The sequence below is a fragment of the Delphinapterus leucas genome, chromosome 3, assembly GCF_059928025.1.
Source record: "Delphinapterus leucas isolate spDelLeu-1000000601 "Yukka" chromosome 3, BTC_Dleu_Yukka2, whole genome shotgun sequence".
In the NCBI taxonomy this organism is placed as follows: domain Eukaryota; kingdom Metazoa; phylum Chordata; class Mammalia; order Artiodactyla; family Monodontidae; genus Delphinapterus; species Delphinapterus leucas.
Window position 1 is genome coordinate 107494358 of NC_143131.1, and position 23471 is coordinate 107517828.

The following is a 23471-nucleotide window of genomic DNA, read 5'->3' on the forward strand; positions in this document are numbered from 1 at the left end:
ATTGGTCTCCCTGCTTCAGATGCTGATGCTTTCAGTCCACTGTCCATGCAGCATCCACATAAGCATCATGTCAGTTGTGTGGTTCTATGCCCACCTTGGCATAGGACAAAATCTAAACTCCTGTAAAATTAAAATTTTGCATAATCTCACCCCTGCTGATCCCTTCCATCTCATTTCATCTCCCCCTTACTGTGAGGGCTTTGCATCTTTTAGTTCTCCAAAAGAGGTAAACTTTTTTCCTGCCTCAGGGCCTTTCTACATGTTGTTGGTTATTCCTGGTGTACTCTTTCTCCTGGAACATCACATGGCTGATTCCTGCTCAATAAAGTCTCAGCTTAAGTGTTAGCTCCTTAGTTGTATCTCTTTAGCCTTCTGTAACCACATTGAATTAGTTTGTCTCTCTTTCATTATTTATCACAACACCCTGTTTCCATCCGTACATTTACTGCTATTTGCAGTGACCTTTTTCTTAACTTGTTTTGTAGCTCCTCATTGATACTCTTAAGTTCCATGAAGGTAGCTTGTTGCTGTTGGATCTCTCAGTACTTTGAGATACTGGATGGTTCCAGTACAGGACCTGGCACGTGGTGTATATGCAAATGATGGATGGATGGATGGATGACCGTTAATTGGTTTTTTCAGTGTCAGGGCCTATCAGAATAGATGGAAACAGCAGGACTAGTTGAAGCTTTCATTATTGTTGAAATGGAAAGGACCTTTACCTGGTTTGTCTTAGCTACAAATTATCTGGATGCCTGATGAATAGCCTCAAAAGTCAAACAAGTCACCACTAGGAAATAGAGAAAGCTGTACAAATAGATAGAATATAAGCTGGATGTAAGGAAAAATGTGGTTCCAGGTTTGTATTATGTCCCTTTTGTTCTTCTGCCTGCTTTCTTGCTTCTTTGACCTCTTGGAGAGATAACAATCAATTTAGAGGTGTTTGAAACATAATTAGTAAGGTATAAAAAATAGTGGGGCATGAACCAGGTCAAATCATTTTGAATGTAAACCATTTCCCTCATATAAGAAAAGAGAAACACCAATACATACTTGAATTAGGAAATAATTGAAGAATTTACCAGTTACTTGAGCTGAAGAAAAGTCAGGGGTCTTAGATAAACACTTATTCTTAACCTAAATTATCATGGTCTAATCTGCTATCCATTAATTGCCAAAAATATTTTGTTCTCTACAGCTGAAATATTTAATGAGAACTTTGGGCCAGATTTTCGAGAGGAAGAGACCTTTTTTTCTGTGTTTGCCATCTTTTTTCCTGCCGCAACTGGTATTCTGGCTGGAGCAAATATCTCAGGTGATCTCGCAGTAAGTATTTTAAAATGCTGTATCGATTTTATACAAAAAGTGATTTACATATATTTATTTTTAAAGGTAGACTTAAAAAATGTTCTTGTCTTCTAGGATCCTCAGTCAGCCATACCCAAAGGAACACTCTTAGCCATTTTAATTACTACGGTGGTTTACATAGGAATTGCAGTATCTGTAGGTAAATAACCTTACATTTGTTATGTGTTTCAGAAATTTAATGATGTACATACTATAAACATTCATTTTCATGACATTATATTTCTAACTTTTAAATTAAGTATTTCAATAAAAGGATTCTAAGTTTTGTATTTTCAAAAATACTTAAGTAAACTAGTGGTGATTCTGTAGACATTATCTAAGTCACTAAATGCTCTAAGGTTTTTCCTTTAGGATTTCTATTAATTAGTAAGCTAGAAAGTTATGTAAAATCTTATCTGCAGATTCTTAAATTTCACTGAGATATATTTACAGAAAATGTAATTCATATGTAGAAGTAAATGCATTATACTTTCTGAGCTTTAAAAATTTTGGAATATTTTTGTTTATGATGGTTATTTTATATTTTTATGTAATCTTGTTGTATGAAGATTGTTTCAAGGCTATTAAGAAATACCTGGCATTTTTTACCATAAAACCTATTCAATGCACAGGAATTGAATGAAAAGTGTTATTAAATTAATGAAAATGGTTTTAAGCCACTTTAATACATTCATGGAATCATAACATTTTAGAACTTGAAGAAAGGACTTAAGTGATCAGCCAGTCTCTAAATCTTTTATAGATAAGGAAGTCAAAGGTCAGAGATTTTGTTACCAACCATATGATAATGGCACTTCCTTTAAAAAACTGTTTTCATGGCAAAGAGGGTTTTGGTGTTTTATTTATTTATAAGCAAATAAATAAATAATTTTAAAAGGCTATTTGTAATAGGAGGTTCTTAACTGAAACAGTACAGAAAAAAATTTAGTAACTACTGATTTTACATATAATTTGCATACATTGACTGTAGATACTGTCTTGTCTTGAATTTAGTACACATTCATGAAAGTACATAGTTTACCCGGAAAACATGTTTTTAAAATGTAAGCATTGTCTTTAATATCTAAATTCTAAAATTCAGGTTTTACAGTTAAAAATTTTAAGCATACTACAAGAATAAATCTTAGTCTAGTACTAATCAGAAGAATTACAAACTCCAAATTCATTGACTACAGAATATAAATTTTCCATGTATTTGAGTAAGAAAATTTTTATTTTTGCCATATATTCAATCATGTGTTGGGAAGTAATGACAGAACTGTTTTTACAAACTGAGCTGCTAATTTGCGTAAATGTAATTTTGAAATTTTATTAAACAAGGGTTAGAAATGCTAATAATATTATCATGGTGGGCTATGTTAACATTTGAAAAAGTAACTCGATTACATTTATCATTGCAATGCATACAGAAATTCCTGAAATTCATTTTGAAAGAAGAAAATGAATTACATTTATAAGCTTATTAGCAAAATATTTTTGTATTCCCCTAAAAGTTTCTAGCATGCTTGTATACAGGGATCCCCAGCCCCCGGGTTGCAGACCGGTACTGGTCCACGGCCCATTAGGAGCCAGGCCGCTCAGCAGGAGGGGAGTGGCATGTGAATGAGCGAAGCTTCATCTGCCACTCCCCATCGCACGCATTACTGCCTGAACCATCCACCACCACCCCACGCCACCCCCCACCATCCCCACCCCGTCCATGGAAAAATTGTCTTACACGAACCCAGTCCCTGGTGCCAAAAAAATTGGGGACTGCTGTTTATATACATTATACATAAGCTAGAAATTTTACTTTTAATTTAAAAAATGATATAACTGATTATGTTTCATGGGAAATAATTTGTTATTGCAGGAAAACATTTCTGTTTTTATCTGACGCTCCAATAATACTTGCCATTGTACTCATTTCATTCTGTCTACACTAGGGCAACAGGAGTAGCCCTTTCTCCCTGATATTCAGTAGCGGAGTCAGTAAAGATCACCTCTACACTAGTAATTGTGTAACTAGCTCAAGCAGTGGAACCTTTTTTCCCCAGACAATTCTGATGGAGAACATCAAAATATGAACTATAAAAGCATAGCTGCTTTAAGGTTAGATAGGGCTCTCTCTGTTCTGCCCTCAACCTCCAGTGGTTTCAGGAGTACCTTTAAGGAGGTGGTTTTGCAAACACTGCTCTGAAAGTCCAAAGAAGAAATTTAAGTATGAAGAACTGTATACAGACTGTCTAGTCATTAAAAAAACTCTTCCTTTCAAAACTTAATTTTTGTTTTATTGTTTAGTTTTTGTTGTAATGCCTGTGATTTTTACATCATATATGATGAGAAAGCATTGTTCAAGTGCTTCAAAAGTAAGAATATATGAACTCTAAGGAATGGTCATTACTGTTAGTTGTACATCGTACGTTATTCCAAATAATTCTTAATACTGAGGACCATGATGCTTTCCAAATTCTGTTCCAGGTAAACCTTTCTTAATTGTAAATACAATGTATGCTATAATAAGCAAGTATATACAGTCAGCACTGTAATTTCTTTATGGGTGTATATAATTTTGAAATGAATGTAAGCATTAGTTTGATTTTTTGTCCTCATTGTCCCTTGTGCTTCAGGTTCTTGTGTTGTTCGGGATGCTACGGGGAACGTTAATGACACTATTGTAACAGAGCTAACAAACTGTACTTCTGCAGCCTGCAAATTAAACTTTGACTTTTCATCTTGTGAAAGCAATCCTTGTTCCTATGGCCTAATGAACAACTTCCAGGTGAGCATCAAATTTATATTATACAGACATTCTGTGTTCATCTAGAGGTCAGACTGCTATCAACTCTGACCATTCAGAGTATAGCAAAAACTTAGAAGGGAGGATTGTTGTTACTTTATACCCAGATATCAATAAAGACTGTACGCAACTAATTGTGAAAACAGAAAAATATGAAAGAATGAAATCTGAGCCTGTTCAGAGGCAAAAGGGCCCCAGAGGGCAACACTTTTATCATAGGGTATAATATATAGTACATATATACAGTATACTGTTTCAGAAAGCAAGAAAACATCTCACACATGGTCATATGTGCTGGATCTATTTTTGGATTCTCTGTTGTGTTCCATTGATCTTTGTGTCTATCCCTCCACCAATGCCATACTTTCTGGATTACTATAGTTGGTTGTAAGTCTTGAAATCGGGTAGCTTGATTCCTCCTACTTTATTCTTTTTCAAAATTGTTTTAGCTATTTTAGTCCCTTTGCTTTTCCAAATAAATTTTAGAATAATCTATGTTTATCTACAAAAAAGTCTTGTTGGAATTTTGATAGGAACTGCATTAAACTTGTACATGAATTTGGGGAGGATTGATAGATTTACTATGTTGAGTGTTCCAACCCATGAACACTTACGTTTCTCCATTTATTTAGATCTTCTTTAACTTCTTTCATAAGTATTATGTAGTTTTCAGAATATCAATCCTGTACATATTTTGTTAGACTTACATCTAAGTATTTCATTTTGATTTTGAGCAATTTAAACCCATACTAATTGAAATGAGTTCAGTTTTCCAATTTGAGGTTTCTCCATAATTGCTTTATATATGAATGCCCTTTTAAAAAAGTATTGATTAGTATCAGTAGTTTTATTTAATTAGATCTGGCTATCATATAGTGATGCTGTGTTAAACCACTATTGAACAACAGATTAATAAAATTATTAATGGATGCTTAAAAGTTTGTGAACTATTAAATGTATGAACTGTGTGAAGATTAGTATTACTGCTCAAGTATTTGGAGAATATCAGTTTTATTATTACCTCTGTAAGATACTGAAAGCAAAATGAAATTTTTGTAAAATTTATGGGTTTTAGATAGAAGAGGAAAAGGAGTCAGTAAAATTTGGAGGATATTTTGAGAGTTGCTTGATAAGCCTCAGGATGCTAGAAACAAAAGAACATAAAGGTGTAAATTCAGGAGATTAAAATATTCTGTGGTAAATTTATAGAATAGATGGTACTGCTAATTCAAAGTGGAAAATAAAAATTTCGCTTCCTAGTGTTTCTCCAGTAATGTGTAAACATAATAAACAGAATAGTTGAGGATTTAATGTATTGTAGAACATTATATAGACATTTTATGTAGAATCTATGTATTTTACATTAAAATTTTATAACTTAAATATTTAATGCCATTATTTGTATTTTCTTTTGTATAGTTTCAAGCAATTTACTGCACTTTCAGTGGTTAAAAATATTGAACTCAATTATGTAATAGAAGTTTGTTTTTTCTAGTCATAAGACTAGGCAAAATCGTAGGAATGAAAGAAAGTATTCATGTCCAGCTAATTATTCAGGCCAATTCGGACATTGATACTGTGTATGAAAGGCACAGATGTTGGTCTCTGCCCAGTGACTGAAAATGCCAATCAGATTTCTGTGTTGTTGCCTTGAAATACAGAAGTGTGTTGTCTTTATCAAGTCTAAGTATGGACTCATTCAAGCAAAGTGTGAGAATTTGGTGTACGTAAAGTTGCTTTTCCAATTTAAGTAAATTAAAAAAAAAAACTTTGTAAAGCGATACAGAATGGAAAGAAAATCCTGTAAAATTATCAATTGCTTGTCACTTGGAAAATGAAGAATGGTGAATAGAACGTAACTGAGGAGCATGTAAGTGGAGACTCCATCATGAAATCTATACAAAGACACACTATATAATATTATTTTGCATATAGTTGATAAATATATGCATATATAATAGGGTCACTTTATTTTTCTTAAATGTTTAATTTTCTTTAGTTTTATGTTTCTTATATTTCTACATTTTAATGTCCTCTGAAACCTTTGACTCACCACTGCTTAATAAAATGTGAGCTTCTTTGCTCCGTCAGAGCCTTTCATACCCAAACTTAAGTCCCACTGCTTCTATCCAGACTGAACTCCAGTCATTACGTGTTTGTATATGTATACATGCACACGCTTACCCTACTCTGTTGCTTTATTTGTTGCTTCACTCTGCTTGGAATGCACTGGCTTTTTCTTTTTATATGTCCAAATCTGTCTGCTCTTCAAACCCAGTTCCATGAACATTTTTTTGGACCCTAAATCGTCAACACACACACATTCCCCACACAAAATCTCACCATTCGTTTTACTTGCCACTTTTTTTTTTTTTACTTTTTATTAGACTTTTGTCTTTTATCCCCCCCTTATTAAAGACCAGACCATCTTTTGTTTTTCATCTTTGTTTCCACTATATATTTTTGATAACACTGATGTTACTATTATTTGAATGCATTTCATTTACTTGCTACTCATATTTTACCATAAAATGGTGGGAAACACAAAGGTTATTGGATAAATGTATAACTAGAAAACAGGAAACTTGGCAAATCATAGAAGCATAGTTTCTAGATGCTAAGCATGGAGCATTATTTATCTTAATTCAGAGGTGATGGAAGAAAAGAAAATGAATCTTTTCCTCAAAACATGAAAGGTGAAATGTTATGGTTATATGTAATGTTGCTGGTGTCAGTTTTGGCTTAATCTATCAATGTATCATATTCTTTTTTCTCCCCTTTTTTCTTCATTTACCTCCTGCCTTTGTACTTACTTAACTTTGAAGGCATTACAGACAGACATGGAATTTTGTATTATCTGAGAAGTATATATAACAGAAATCAAGTCTGCTTATTTTTATCTTGGTCCACCTTATCTATCCTTTATAATCTCCTTCCCTAAGGACAGATTCGGCAATGCTAGATAATCTAGCATTAAATAATAACTGTGTAAAAATAGTGATTATGAAAAATGTATCATGTGTATGTAACTACTAAATTGGTATTAAAAGGCTGAATAGAAAATCATCTTTTCAATGAGTTTTTTCTCCCGGAGATTCTCAGAGAAGTCAATGCTAATGTTTCTTAAAACTCTTAAATATGTTCTTCAGGTTTAAACCTAAATCTTCTGAAAGAGGCAGGGAGAGACATTTAAGTGAAACAAGGTGGTTTATGTATACATGAAACCAGACTTAGGTATTATGGCCAGGGATTGTACCCAGAGCTAGTTTTACATCAGACTTAATATTAAATTATAGGCAAGTGTATAGTAAACAGCCTAAAACCTGATTTCCTTATCTCCTTGGTCTCAGTTGGCATGTTCTTGGTCAATATAAATGAAAGGTAAATCTCCACTAATGAAGTAATGAATCTAGATGTTGATCATCATTCACTACTGGTAAAATTTATAATGCATAGATCAAGTTGACAGTACCTGAATCCATTAAACAACTCTTAGGAATCAATTTAATACTTTGACAGATTTCAAAGGTTCACAAGGAACAGTGCAATGAAAACCTGTGTACCTACCCTTCATTTGTATTTACTAGTAGTTTATATTTTGCCCCATTTGCCTTATCTTTATATATATGTATATATATATGTATAGTATTTTTCTCCTCAAACATAATGAGAATAAATTATAGACATCACATGACAATCAGATTGAAATATTTAAAACATTCTGTACAAGCACGGTACATTTTCCCACCCAAGTAATTCAGTGTTGATGAAATACTGTTGTCTAAATATATATTCCATATTCATACTTCCTCTCTTCTTCCAGTAATGTCCCAGATCAATTTTTCTCAGATCCAGGATTCAATCTGGTGTCACACATGGCCTTTAGTTACTTTAAAATTCTTTAATCTAGAGGAGTTCCCAGCCTGCCTGTTTTAACCTTTCAGGATGTTGACATTTTGAAGAGTCCAGGCAATTTATTTTGTATTGTGCTCCTCTGTTTGGATTTATTTGATTGCCTTCTCATTGTCTAAGTTAGTGATCCATTTTTTTTAAACTTCATCATAGGGAAATGTTTGAACATGTACAAAGATAGAGAAAGCAATATAATGTACCTAACATACACATTTTCCAAGTTCATCAGTTATCAGCGCATGGCTAATTTTGTTTTATTTATGACTCCCCACTTCCTAGATTATTTAGAGGCAAATCCTGGAGTTAGACCCTTTCAGCTGGATATTTCTACTTTTAGCTTTAATAAATAAGTACTCTTTAAAGACAAACAAAAAACATAACCACAATACCAATCTTAACATTAAAAAAAGGAAACAACCTTCCTGACAGAAGTATATCAAACCACCTTGGAATATTCTTGCCAGAAAACTTGTACCTCAGTCTGATCAACTTGTCTAGATCTACCTACCTACCAGTTGACTAGAAATAGAGGTGAGAGGAACAAGTTAAACAAGGCAGTGGAGATTGTCGGCAAAATCCAGAGCGTGGGGTTTCTCTAGGAGAAATGACATAAAAATCATAAAATGTAAAGGAAAGGGTGAGCCTGTAGATTGAAAAAGACTTAAGAGACATATCAACCAAATGTAAATGTAATCCTTTTGTGGATCCTGATTTGAACAAACTTTTAAAAAGCAAGAAAAGAGGAATAATTTGGGGATTTTGAATGTGATTGAGTATTTGATGCTGTTAAGGAATTACCCAGTTTATAAGCTGTGACAGTGACTTTGTAGTTACAGTTTTGTTTTGTTTTTTTTTGCGGTACGCAGGCCTCTCACTGCTGTGGCCTCTCCTGTTGCAGAGCACAGGCTCCGGACGCGCAGGCTCAGCGGCCATGGCTCACGGGCCCAGCCGCTCCGCGGCATGTGGGATCCTACCAAACCGGGGCACGAACCCATGTCCCCTGCATTGGCAGGCGGACTCTCAACCACTGAGCCACCAGGGAAGCCCTGTAGTTACAGTTTTTAAAGGTTTTTACGCATTAGAGGTACACACAAAAATTTATGCATGAAATGAGATCTGGGGTTTAATTCACAATAATGAAAAGATTGGCCCTGTTGAAACTGAGCGATGGATACTTTGTAGTTCAGTATGTTCTTCTGCCATTGTGTGTGCCTTTGACATTTTACAAAATAAAAAGTTTTTTTACATTTAGGGCTGGTGGTAAATCAGTTTCAGAAGTTTGTACGCACGTAACCATTATTACTGTTTATTATTGTTATTTTTATCAGATTTCTCCCAGAATTACTATTAGTGGTCTTCATAGGAATAATAAAGATGAAGTGTTGTGTTCTTTTTTGAATTTTATGTAAGACTTATTTTTCCATTTTTGTCACTTTTTTAAGGTAATGAGCATGGTGTCAGGCTTTGCACCACTAATTTCTGCAGGTATCTTTTCAGCCACTCTTTCTTCTGCATTAGCATCCCTTGTGAGTGCGCCCAAGATATTTCAGGTAAGTATTTTCATGTTACAAATTTTATTAAAGGGGCAGTTAAGGTAATATATTTAAATATGGGATTTTTAATATTTTTAAATTATTTGTTTACTTCTATCAAGCCCATGTATTGATATTTATATGACATATACAAACACATATATCCAGAGGAGCATATTTAATTTTATGCATATGAATGTGGATGTGTATATATAAACACTTGGCCTATATCTACTCTCAGGGTGTAAGTTTTGAGTTGTCTTTCTGGAAGTGGATGAATTTTTGCTTTATGGACATACTGTTAGCATAAATTTTCATAACGTCTTACCAAGGATAAAAAGTATAGTCCAAGACCATAAATCAAAAGAATTAAAGTATCTTATTCCTATTAGCATAATGCCAACATTAATGTTTAATTTTATGAATATCTGAATGTCTAATACGTGCTATGCATTATGTTAGGTACTCAGGATATAATAATAAATATGATAGACATTGTTTCCCTTTAATGAGCATTAAATAAATGGCTGATACTGGACAGAAAAAACTTTTTATTACTAAAACAAATGAGATATCGATTCTGCAGCTTTGTTAATTTCCTTTGTTCTTTTTGTTTGTTCTTAATTTTTTATTGTAGCTAGTTAGCACAGTAGAGGTGTAGAATATTTACTAAAATTATTTTCAGTATTGTTTTAAGAAAGGTGATTATGTTTTATAATTAGGATTTTCATTTGTTTTGAGTCTAGGATTTGGACTTGGTTTTCTTAAAATAGGTCACACGTCTGTCATACTTCTCAAGGTTCCACATTTCTTCTGTGTGTATGCCTGCTCCTTTGGCTCTTTATTCATATAAGAATTTCAACCTGGGGCGGAATAAAATGGATAAAAACTTCAGTGTATTCTAAACCTCCTGTCTTTCTGATGCTAGAAATGTTTGAATCTCCTTTACAGTTTGTAGGTGAAGCAGCGTGAGGGGAAAGAAAGAGGACCAAGAATTAGAAACTTGGGTTCCATTCCTGATTAACCTATTGTAACTGTAAGCAGATCTGTATGTCTTATTTCGATATATTTCATTTTAACGTTTACATTTCTTCATTAGGCCTTATGTAAGGACAACATCTACCCAGCTTTCCAGATGTTTGCTAAAGGTTATGGGAAAAATAATGAACCTCTTCGTGGCTACATCTTAACATTCTTAATTGCACTTGGATTCATCTTAATTGGTTAGTCTATAAATGTACGCTAATGTAGATTTTGGTGCATTTATAGTATCAGCTGTCAACACTGAATTGTTAAATTATAAACAAAATGTTACTTTGCCTGCAATACTAAGTTAGTTTCTTTTTGATCAAAGGAAAGAGTGTTTAGAAAATAATGCAAATAATAGCACTTGTTAAATATTTGCTAAAATTCTTACCATCACTAATTCTCCATCAGGGCTAGAGGGAACTCTTAGGTTCTTGTCCCTAAAAGAAATATGATAATAGCATAAGGAAAAGGATTCCAGTGTCTTTCATGAAGGTAGAACCTCCGCCGATCTACTTTTTGGTACTGTTGCCTCTGATCGTAAGGAAGCTAATGGGTCTTTCACTGCTCAAGAAGACTTTGGACTTTTATTAATAAAAGTCTGATTATACTACTGGAAACTAACTCTCATGTGATATTTAAGAATGTATTTGGTTAAGTTTCCTGTGACCCAACAGTTCTTTTTAGGGGTTTTTACCCTATAGAAACTCACATATATAAGAATATTCTTAGTGTCATTAATTATAATAGTGATAAATGGAAGCAACCTGAGTACCTATCAACAGAAGAGTGAAACTGCAGAATAATATTCAGCAGTAAAAAAATGAATAAACTTGGTTTTCATATATTAATATGGATGAATCTCAAATATAATAAATGTAAAAATAACAAATTACAGAATGATAATATAGTATGATATAATTTACGTAACTTTTAAAACACCCAGAACAGTGCTACACAATGCTTATGGACCATATATATGTGTAGTAAAACGAAATGTCATTGGAAAGAATATTCCAACTTTGACGAGTTGAGGTATAAAGGGGGCTTCTACTGTGTACGTAAGGTATGATTTCTGAAAATTAAAGTATATAAAGTATATATGGCAAAATTCATTAAATCTGGTTTGTGGATGTAGGAGTATTCATTATGCTGTTATCTACAGGTTTGAAATAATTCATAGTTTTGAAGAGTTAAAAAAAGGTCTAATATGTCAGTTAAATATGCTTCATGTTTCTTTTGCAGCTGAACTGAATGTTATTGCTCCAATTATTTCTAACTTCTTCCTTGCATCATATGCGTTGATCAATTTTTCAGTATTTCATGCATCACTTGCAAAATCTCCAGGTGACTTTACGTTTTTTTAAAAGTTCTGTAAATGTGGTAATGTCTAATTTTAGAGAAAATGAAACTTTTTTTATATATAAATTAATTTATTTTATTTATTTATTTTTGGCTGTGTTGGGTCTTTGTTGCTTTCTCTAGTTGCAGCGAGCAGGGCCTGCTCTTCATTGGGGTACATGAGCTTCTCATTGCAGTGGCTTCTCTTGTTCCGGAGCATGGGCTCTAGGCACACAGGCTTCAGCAGTTGTAGCGCGTGGGCTCAGTAGTTGTAGCTCGCTTGCTCTAGAGCACAGGCTCAGTAGTGGTGGCACACAGGCTTAGTTGCTCCACGGCATATGACATCTTCCTGGACCAGGGCTCGAACCCATGTCCCCTGCATTGGCAGGTGGATTCTTAACCACTGCGCCACTAGGGAAGCCCAAGAAAACAAAACTTTAACACATTTTAAAAGATGGCATGTGGAGAATTAGCTCACGAGTGCTTCACTCTGCCTTTATAGTTGAGTCAAACTGAGTCTTCAAAGATCTCTTTATCATGAAGTTTATTGGTAAATAATGCCTGTTTCTTGTCTTCAAAGAATTTAAAATAGCATTAATTTTAAATTCTGACACTGTGAAAGAATTACTTTGCTTTTTTCTGCTTTTATTATTTATTCAGCTGATTGCTATTTCAGTTCTAAGAACATTATTATGATATAGTTAACCTATCCAGGAATATTTTTAACACAATGAGTTCTGTGGAGTTCTAATATAAGGGGTCTTTATCAACTGAAAAATTACTCCATATACATTTTTTATGGGTTTTGTTATAAACCATGATAGCAGTTGGACATCAGAGAAGGAAATAAGGAACAAAAGCACTGTTCCTTCTAAGGGTCTAAAAGTTTCTCAGAAAAGGAAAGATAAAGTATGGGAACTTAGGACACAAACATCTTAGCTTCAGTTTTTACTTTAAGAATATAAATTTTAGAGGTGGGTATGGGTGTGGCTATAAAAGGGCAACACAAGGGATCCTTGTGTTGGACTTTTCCTTATCGTGACTGTATTAATATTTTAGTTGTGATATCGTGATATCATTTTGCAAGATGTTATCATTGGGAGTAACTAGGTAAAGGGTGTCCGGAATCTCTATGTATTATTTCTTACAACTTTATGTGAATCTGCAGTTATCTCAAAATTAAAAAGTTTAATTTTAGAAAAGAATATAAGTTTTATTGAAATGATTTAAAAATAGTATTTTGGGCTCTGGAATTACCTATGAATGAAAATTTTAAAACACAGTCTTCAACAGTTTTTCGAGTGAGCTTATTAATTCATAAATACTTCCCCAAATGGGAAGGTATGATTCTATAGTCAACTCACAGTTTTTCTAGCAAGTAGATTACTTTTTTAATGATTCTGAAGAACAGTTTGTTTGAATTGTTTTATACATTCATTAGGATATAGATGTGTCTCCTGCTAAAACACAGAAAATAAAACCGCACTATTAAGGACTCAATTTGAAACCTAATGTTTTAATCTTCTCTAGTTTTTAGCATTCACTGGGGTAGGCTGATTTATACTTTTTTGGTAGGGAATTTTTTGAATACAGAAACTAGTAAGATAGGGTAATGTGGACATAAATAGATGTGCCCACTTCATGGCTGTCAGGAATCATGATGTTGTGATCAGTAATGGTCTATGACTTCACTGTTATAATTAGCCTTATAGTTCACATTTAAAGACCTTTTAGTGTAGCAGCCGCAGAGAAATTTATTTTGTGCATATGTGTGTACCACTGTCTAAAGCAGATGAGGTATCCAAGTGACTTTTATTTATCTATTTTGTTTGTTATTGTTAGGATGGCGCCCTGCCTTCAAATACTACAACATGTGGATATCACTACTTGGAGCAATTCTTTGTTGCATAGTGATGTTTGTCATTAACTGGTGGGCTGCATTGCTAACATATGTGATAGTTCTTGGACTTTACATTTATGTTACCTACAAAAAACCAGGTAATTACATTTTGTAATCCAAGTATGAGAGAATGAAGCTTTGGATTAGAATGGTGGCTTTAGAAATGAAATGGACAAAGAAGATACTGTTTTAATCATCTCAGAAACAATTATTTCTCTAATATGCTTATTAAATCTCTAAAGTAACAAATGTCTAAAATCATCATTTGTGTCCAGATTGTTTATTCAGTAAGAGGTAAAATTTGCCTGTTCAAATAACTTAAACTGTTCAGTACTATAAATAGTACTTTATAACAATCATAGATCTGCCTCTTTCCTTTTAGACCTTTGGCTATATAAGCAGTAATTTTTAAATGTTTTATTTGTAAAAGGCTCATTTTGAGTTGCGTGCACAGCATGTCTGCAGCCCTATCATCCCAGTCTTTTCTAAGTTGTACTTTTTTTTTTAATGTAATTGTAGTTCAGATTGGCATTGTCTTAATTTCATGCCATGAACTTGAACTATTGAAAGTCCTGAGGACAACAGTTTATTTTAGCAATTGACTTTTTAAATGTGAAAGTACTTGTTATTGATGACTTGTTACAACCGGTATTAAGCTGCTGCATGAATACTGTCTTCCCACAGATGTGAACTGGGGATCCTCCACACAAGCCCTGACTTACCTGAATGCACTGCAGCATTCGATACGTCTTTCTGGAGTGGAAGACCATGTGAAAAACTTCAGGTAAGTCATAAGGTAACAGAAACATTTTGTCTTAGGTGGCAATCAGTTCTTCCTTTATTGTTCAGTAACATTTTCATATGCTGATATTTCATGGAAATTTCTCTAAAAGCATAGGGTATTATTTCTTGTTTTGGTTTGATTTGAGCAGTTTATTCAAAAACAAGGTTGAGGCTTCTTCTTATCAAAATTTTACAAAGAGATAAATTATCATCTACCTTGCAAAAATGTTGTGAAAGTTTTTGAGGTCTCTCATTTGATAACTTTTAAATAGTAGGTATCATAAAGTATTTTTTCCCCCGCTGTGGCCTCAGTAGTTATATAACTACTGAGGATGAAATTCATAAAAATCCCCTTTTTGCAATTTTACTAAGGCAGTAAATATTTTCATGTTAGTGGCTTCATTCTCATTGTGGTACTGGAAACCAGTTTTAGTGATAAAGAATCAATGCCTTAGAGTGAAGAGTATTTCTTACTTTCTTCAATAAATTATTTTTTATCTTATAATAGTTTATCAGTTATCATTTTAAAAACTATTCCTTAATTTAACATGCTTCTAATAATTGATGAGATTCAGTTACTAAAGCACTGTTGTAAATCCAGGAGTATTGTTTATTTATATAGATTCTTAGAAATTGTAGATTATTACTTATACCAAGCTATAAGTAGGCTTGTCATTTTTAGACAATAGATCATTAGACAGCCATTCTCATACTGTTCATGTAAGCCTGGTTCTGAACAGGTGACTTTCCACAGTCATGAGTAATCACTTCTCACTGGCGTCTGCACAGTAATCACAGAAATAAATTCCTTGTTTCAGTAAATCAAAAGGCAAAATCTTTTTTAAAGAAAACTTCCAGAGTGGATACGTGCCAGAAAAGAAGTGCTCTACCAGATTTCCCCCAGGAAGAAACATCTTTGTATATCTTTTTGTTAACTCTTTGGGTTCTCCCCCCTGCCCTGCCCGCAACTTTCTTCTAGAATGAAAGTTTTCCAGAGACCACAGATCTTCAGCTTAGGAGTAGAGAGAAACTGGAAAAAGAAAAAGAAATGAGAGCCCTGGGAGGAAAACTTTAAATGCAGTACATTTTGAACATTTTGACTAGTCGATGCCAAATATGGCAGAAAATAGAAATCATTCCTTTATGTAAAAAGTTGTACTCCAGAACTGAGAGTATGACCAAGAGTCAGAGTTAATTTGCCATTAATAAAAAACTGTTGCTTTGGCTTATTACAGTAATGGGGAAATTTTTAAAAAATTTTATTCTAATAAGTGTTTTAAAATTTTTATCCAAATTATACATGAACATAGTTTAAAGAGGAAAAACTTAGGTTTGTCATGAAAATTAGCAATTGCCCCAGTTCTCAAATCCCTGTTTCTCTCATGCCACAGGCAACCACTTTTAACTGAATCGTGTAATATTTACTTCATATTCCCAAAAAGAGGGTTTGTCTTGTTGTATTGTTTGAGTTTTAACTTCAGGCGTTATCTGCTGATTTCTTTCATCCATGTATGCCCACCACACATGTGCACCCTTCCCTTTACCCTACCGTCCCAGGGTATTTTTTATGTCATTATTTTGATTATATTAGACTTGATATTTATATTCTGACATTTTAAGCATGATTCAAGAGCCCAGCCATGTAGTAAATTATAGTTGCTTTTTTTTTCCTGTACAGGCTTTTTGTTTTCTGTGTAGGCAATAAATTTTTTTTCCTGTTTAAATTTCTATTTATCAGTATCTCAGCGTTCACCAAATTTGCCAAAAGATTTTGTTTTCTTCGCTTCATAGTTTCTATAGTTTCTATTTCCTTGAATAGTGAGAAACTTTCTCACTATTTCTTGCCTCTTTAATTTGGGTTCTTAGATTTAGCATTGTCCGAAGTATCTGTGGTCCTGGGTCAGGGAAGTTCTGCATTGGTGGGTGGGGCTTGTCAGTGAAGCCCTTGATGTAGATTAATGTGGCTTTGCTGGTTCTTTAAGAAATTTAAGTCATCTTAAAGGTTTTCTATTTTGATCTGATTAGATTTCTCAGAAAAGAATCTTTTAATCTTCTGCTTGTTGATAAAGTTCTGGCTACCAGAGTTCTGAGAGCCAAGTGGGAAGGCAGCTCAGAGATCTCAGGGTTCAGCATATAGTAAATGTTCTCCTAACTCCCCTACTTAAAGTAGCTGCTTATGCCCTCAGACCAGAGATCTGGGACATATGCTTATGCTCCCAGACCAGAGGTCTCTCTAGCAAATAAGCCCTAGCCTAACAGGATTGGAGAGGGACAGGGACAGTTGCCCATCATAGTGATGGAAATGATTTGGGTTCATCTAGGTGCTTCTTATGCAAACTTTAAATCAGTCCTTCTTATTTTAGTTTCTTTAACATATTGCCCCTGCCATTTCCAAAGACTCTATTGCCTCTAAGTCCTAGGCATTTTGATGGTTCTTAGGTGTAAAATCAGATGGCTTCATAGTTTTCTCTTATGCTCATTTGTAATTTAGCCTTTTCCTGATTTGTCAAATCCTTTATTTTTCTTCCATCTGCTTTCTGGCTTTCAAAATTCAATGCTATTGTGTCCTATCCTGTTCTCCATATTTTTGGTGACTTAAAAAATCCCATCATACTACGGAGATTTTTAAGGAGGCAGTAAAGATGAAGGCAGATGTTCATACTCTGTCATTGTTACTAGAAGTAATCCCTAATATATTTTGTTCTATACCTTTCTTTAGAATGATAAAATTACACCCAAATTATGCCTTTGTGGTGTGTTTACTATTTATTGATAGTAAAGATAGGGACTACAAGTTCATTTCCCTCAGTAATAGGTTATATTAGTAATAGGTTAAACTACCATAACAAAAAGCTGAAAAAAATAAAGTGGCTAAACAAGATAGATATCAGTGTTATGTGATAGTCCAGAGGTAGATGGATATTCATGGCTGGTAAGTAGATTGGCTGCACTTGGTTATTCAAGTTCCACATTCCTTTTATCTGTCAGTCTGCCATTCCCTAGGATGTGTTTTTCTGTCCGTGTGGTCAAAGACATCACCCCCCCTCCACCACGGCCTAGCTTACAGGAAAGGGGAAAAAAGTATGGAGGGTGGCCAGCTTCATTTTTAAAGGACAGGACAAGGAATTAGGAACATCGTACGGGCTGGAAATCAGTCATAGGGCCACTTTCAGCTGCTAGGAAGGCTAGGAAATGCAATGTTTAGCTGCGGAGCCATGTAGCCTGCTGAAGCTCAGGTGGAGAGACTGGACTACTAGCAGTCTGGGCCTTAGAGGAGGACTTCATATTTGATTGCCCCAAAGCAATTCCCCCAAGCAGAACTGGCTTTTCACATAGCTTGCTAAAATTCTGAATGAGTTAGTACCATTTTTAGGTCTTTATTCAGGTTTTCCTGCTTATTTTATAAGTATAGTTAGGAACTACCCTAACAATTTAGTAGGTAAGTCAGAATTTTTAGTCTATTTGCTTTTTGTTAAAGTTTGTTTTAATTATACACACTGTTGTGATTCATTTTGCTGTGCAGTAGAAGCTAACACAACATTGTGAAGCAACTATACTCCAATAAAACTTAATTTTAAAAAATAATCAAAATTTTTTTTAAAAAAATTTTTCTGAATCTGTTTGAATTCATAACATGGATACCTGAATTTTTTTTCCTCAAACAAGGTTGATTTTTATTTCTCGTCAACAAAAATCAAGAGTTAAAAATACATGAAAGGGCTTCCCTGGTGGCACAGTGGTTGAGAGTCCACCTGCCGATGCAGGGGACGTGGGTTCGTGCCCCAGTCCGGGAAGATCCCACATGCCGCGGAGCAGCTGGGCCCGTGAGCCATGGCCGCTGAGCCTGTGCGTCTGGAGCCTGTGCTTCACAACGGGAGAGGCCACAACAGTGAGAGGCCAGCGTATCGCAAAAAAAAAAAAAAAAAAAAAATACGTGAAAGTCTTGCCACTGTCTTGTGTTTGCAAAGGCAACTGAATTCAATTTTGGCTTTCATCATAATTAATTAGTATTAAAACTTTTCAAATAGAAACCTTTTCTTCACCACAGGTGGTTTTACTCATATGACATCATTAAAATTAAACTAGATTGGGGGGGCTGATGTTACAAAGTAGAAGTTAAGTATGATGTGATCAAGCTAAGAAGGAAAGTGACCTGTTTTTTACATGAAGGCAAGGCCATGCTCTCAGGAAGTTTTCTGGACTCTGTGAAAGAACTGGAATATTTATTACCTTTATAAGATGAAAAATGGTTACATGTTTTTAACCAGCATGGTCATTTCTTTCTGTAGTGCCTCCCAGAATCTTGATGTATAATATTACCTATTAATTTAGGACATTTGGTATGATGGTTGTTCAAAGAAGGTTTTGTTTTTCTGCATTTCTCATGTACCAAGGAACCCTAGTTATGTCATCTGTGAGAATCTTGGGGCCTGTCTTGAGGACAGTTGCATAAAGGAGTGGCTAGTGTAATAATATATTCTTAGAGAAGTGACTTAAAATCATGTCCATGTTATCAAAACCCTAAACTTCTCTTTCTTTTTAATCTTAAATTAGGCCACAGTGTCTTGTTATGACAGGTGCTCCAAACTCACGCCCAGCTTTACTTCATCTTGTTCATGATTTCACAAAAAATGTTGGTTTGATGATCTGTGGTCATGTACATGTGGTAAGTATTAGTTTTGTTTTTTATATTAAAACGTTTTTCACTCTGTGTATGTAATTTGTGGAGCTTTCTAGATTTGAAATAATTTGAGTAGGTCTTAGCAAACTATATTGCTTTGCTAAGAAAAATTACTTCCCAATAACTAAGGAACCTAAATGGAATTCAGTATGTGTTTTTTCTTGCTGATAAATCTCATAAAGTCCTGAGAATACTGGGAACATATACTTATCAGGAAAAAAAAGAGGCTGGAGGAGGTGGACAAATCATGGTAGATATCTAGTATCTGATATGTAAGAAGAGTAGAGTGCTGAATTTCCAAATTCAAACACTTTAATTGCTCATTCATTTTAGTTTTATTCATGAGCAAGGAAATTATTAAAAATAGGGGTAAACGGTCATCCAAAAGTAGTTTTTTGAAAACAATTACTAGATGATGGATCACCTTTTCTGCATAAGAAATTGGAGTATTTGCCAGATTAACTTATCTCCCAGGCTCTACTGTTCATTTTATTTTGGTGCTAGAAATGCGTGTTATATGCCCTACGTCCCAGCCCCTGCTAGAGTTGATCTTCTACTTGTATAGTAGCAAAGTGAGTGTGCATGCACGTGCGTGTGAGTGTGCATGTGCGTGCGTGTGTGGGGGGGGGTAGTGGAAGAACACACTGAGACACTGACTCCACTCAGGACCTGTGGAGTTTCACAGTTATCTTAGATCAATTCAGGTTGGGGTCTTGAGCATAAGAAATTACAAAGGGGAAATTCTTCTACTAGGAAAGATAAATTGTACTTTTCCTTGTCTTATTCATGTATAATTAGGGTGTACTTTTAATCTTATTTTTAGATTTTTAAAAAATACATTTTAGGTAAAACATGTAACACATTTTATGTGTTGCTTACAAGGATCAAAATAGAATGGCAAGTTAAAAACGCCTTTCTTGTGTCATTTCATCATTTAACAAGTACAAAGAAAAAACGTATTTATATAGCTCACTTTGACTTGTAATGATACTTCTAGGTTTCTGAGAATTAACAACTCAGACGTTTGAGACAAACAAAAAATAAGATGGGAAACTTTCCATAGAAAAACAGAAGGCTCTTATTTTTCTCTGTGTAATCTCTTCTCCATTTTCAATAATTTATAATTTCTTTCATTTACTAGTATCAAAACATTTATTTTTCCAAGTCTGTGTTTCTTCCTCTCCTCTTCTTCCTTCTACTGGCACCCTCTGTGTCTTTGTTCCATCAACACTGTTTTTTCATAATCTTTATTGGAAAGAATTCACTGACAGGAAAATGAAACGCTATCATTATACTTCCCTTCTCCCCCCACCGCCATGTTTAGACACCTTGTTTAAACCAAGATAACAGGAGGATTTTTATAAAGGGGGAATAGATTACCTTTCAGTTAAAGACACTATTAATATTTTTACCTTAAAGGGCCCTCGAAGACAAGCTATGAAAGAGATGTCCATTGATCAAGCCAAATATCAGCGATGGCTTATTAAAAACAAAACGAAGGCTTTTTATGCTCCAGTACATGCAGATGATTTGAGAGAGGGTGCACAATATTTGATGCAGGTAAATTTGTTACATCTTTCAAATGACAGTATTTTAGTTTTGTGTAAGCTTTCAAAAACTTGTTTATTCCAGGTTTCATTCACATTAATAAAAATCATAAATCTTTAAAATATCTTTACTGAAGTAGAATACTACAATTTGTATAATTTGAGAGTTACAGAAATACTGTGCTGTTGGCTGACAGTGAAGAACCTCTTTGTGAATTATCTTAGCCTATTTCTGTCCTTTTCCTAAGATAGTTCCCATTCACTCCCTGTTGTGTTAAGTAATGGCAGTCCTTATTTAATTTTTTAAAAATTCTAATTCCCTACTATATTTCTCACTATTATTTTACTGGTGCTAAACTTAGACTTCTCTTTCGGTTTTGTGTGTGTCCTAGTAACCAGAATGTGGGATTTGGAATCAGTCCTAGGTTTAAATGCTAGCACTGCTACTTCCTTATTATGGATTTCGGACCAATCAAGTTATTTAACTTCTCAGAAACTCAGTTTCTTCAACCCTTAAAGGTTGTAGGGAGACAGTGTTTGCCAACTTATTTTTATAGGAACCTCTTTCTTCAAAAGAAAGCTTAAGCAAAAGCCCATTGACTGTGTCGATTGTGGAGCTGCTTTGTTAGAGGTGGGGGACTCAGTGCTGTCACTGGGCCCTTTCTGTTTTGTGTTTTTTAAAACTTGACAAGCACATGGTTAAGAATAGCCTAGGCTATCCTCAGGAATAATAAGGGGTGGGAGTGGGATTGCTTTGCCAGATATAAAGGCTTATTAGCATAAAACTATAGTGATTAAGACATTGTGGTATTGAAGTAGAGACAGACAGTTCAACTGAGTAGAAATAGAGCCACTCATATAGGAAATTTAATACATGACAGAGGTGACATTGAAAAGATGAGCTGGGATAATTGATAATTTATGTGAAAAATATATATAACACATCCTTATAAACCAAACAACAAAACATTTCCAGATAGATTAAAGACCTAGACATGAAAGGCAAAATTTGTAAGCTTTTAGAAGAAAATAGAGAATAATTTTATGATCTTGGACTAGGGAAGAAGTTTTTAAATGAGACACAAAAAGTTGAATTATGAAGAAGAAACCAATTATTTTTTAGTTAACATTTATAAAATTGTGCTTCTAAAGAAAGCATGAAAACAAAAAATGAAGCCACAGACTTAAAGAAGATAATGTTACCAGCAAAAGAATATGGTGCACAATATATAAAGAAATACTAAATCTATAAGAGAAAAAAAGAATAGCAAAAGACATGCAAAGAAGAGGAAACCTAAATGACAGAAGTAAAAATTAAAACCGTAGTACAGCTTTATTCCATACCCGTCAGATTGATCAGAATCAGGTCTGCCAATACCAAGTGTTAGAAATGGTGTAGAGCACTTGGAAATCTTTGCACTGCTGTAGTAAATGTAGACTGGACAATCACGTGGGACAGCAACCTGGCAGTATTCTGCATCTTTGAAAAGTGTGGATATCCTGAGACATTCCATTCTTAAGTGTATACCACAGAGAAATTTTACACATGTGAAGAAGGCTATGTGAAGTTTCATAGCACTATCATTTTACAGTGAAAAGGAAATTAAAGTAACTTCAACAGCCATTAATCACATTATTGAAAATTGTGGCATAATCATGCAGTGGAATTCCATATAGTGGTGAAAAGGTACTATACATATCAATGAGGATAAACCTCAGACAGAAATGTTAAGGAAAATAGCAAGTTAAAGTAAGAACATGAGTAATATGAAGATGATATAAATTTTAAAAAATATGTAACTTAAAAATTCATACGTATATATGCCTAGATAATGGAATATATAGTAAAAATACAAGGAGATCTTGAAAAGGATATACTGGGTACTTGATATGTATTTGTGAAATTTGTTTTCTTAAGCTGAGTGGCGGATACATGATTATTTATTACTTTATTCGCTTTTGTATGTGAAATATATAAATATTTCAAACGGAATGCTACCCCTGGTCATAAGGTTGTTTCTAGTGGGTAAATCTTGCTTGCTTTTGTGCAGTTTATAGGAATACTTTGATAACTACTCTATGTATTTAATAAATGTTATGAAGGAAATGAAAATATTTACTTACAGCAATGGTTCTTAACTTCAGCCTGCATCAGAATCACGTGGTGGACTTGCTAAAACACAGACTGCTGGGCCGCATCTTTACAGTGATTCAGTAGGTCTAGGGTGAGGCCCAAGAATTTGCATTTCTAACAAGTTTCCCGGTGATCACGCTGCTGCTGCTGGTCCAGTCCAGGCACTACACTTTGAGAGCCACTGCCCTCGAGGGTTTCTGTGGTATAAATGATGATATCGTAAATTGGCCAAGAGTTAGGAACCATCCTCCTTATCATTCTCCTCTACCTAACATACTCACCCCTGTGGGTCATGACAGTTTCACCAGTGTGGGGCAAAGGGAGCATACATAGAACAGTGTCATTTTGAGACTGCCCTATAAACCTGGCAAGTGCTATTCCCTTTACAAAGATGCCCAGGAGATGGTTTATTCCAGTGGCAGAGCTGTCTGAGGAACTGTTTAAAATATCCTTACAGATAGGTGAATT

The 23471-nt window shown here is 34.4% G+C and overlaps 1 protein-coding gene across 1 annotated transcript in view; it reads left to right on the plus strand.

Moving 5' to 3' along the window:
• Nucleotides 1-23471, plus strand: part of SLC12A2 (solute carrier family 12 member 2) — a 112263-nt gene that overhangs the window by 56250 nt on the left and 32542 nt on the right. Inside the window, exons 8-17 of the mRNA XM_022588706.3 lie at nt 1199-1326; nt 1423-1507; nt 3978-4129; nt 9502-9609; nt 10691-10814; nt 11863-11964; nt 13801-13956; nt 14543-14642; nt 19196-19307; nt 20742-20882. Coding sequence (XP_022444414.1) covers nt 1199-1326; nt 1423-1507; nt 3978-4129; nt 9502-9609; nt 10691-10814; nt 11863-11964; nt 13801-13956; nt 14543-14642; nt 19196-19307; nt 20742-20882 — 1208 coding nt within the window. The remainder of the gene's footprint in view (nt 1-1198; nt 1327-1422; nt 1508-3977; nt 4130-9501; nt 9610-10690; nt 10815-11862; nt 11965-13800; nt 13957-14542; nt 14643-19195; nt 19308-20741; nt 20883-23471) is intronic.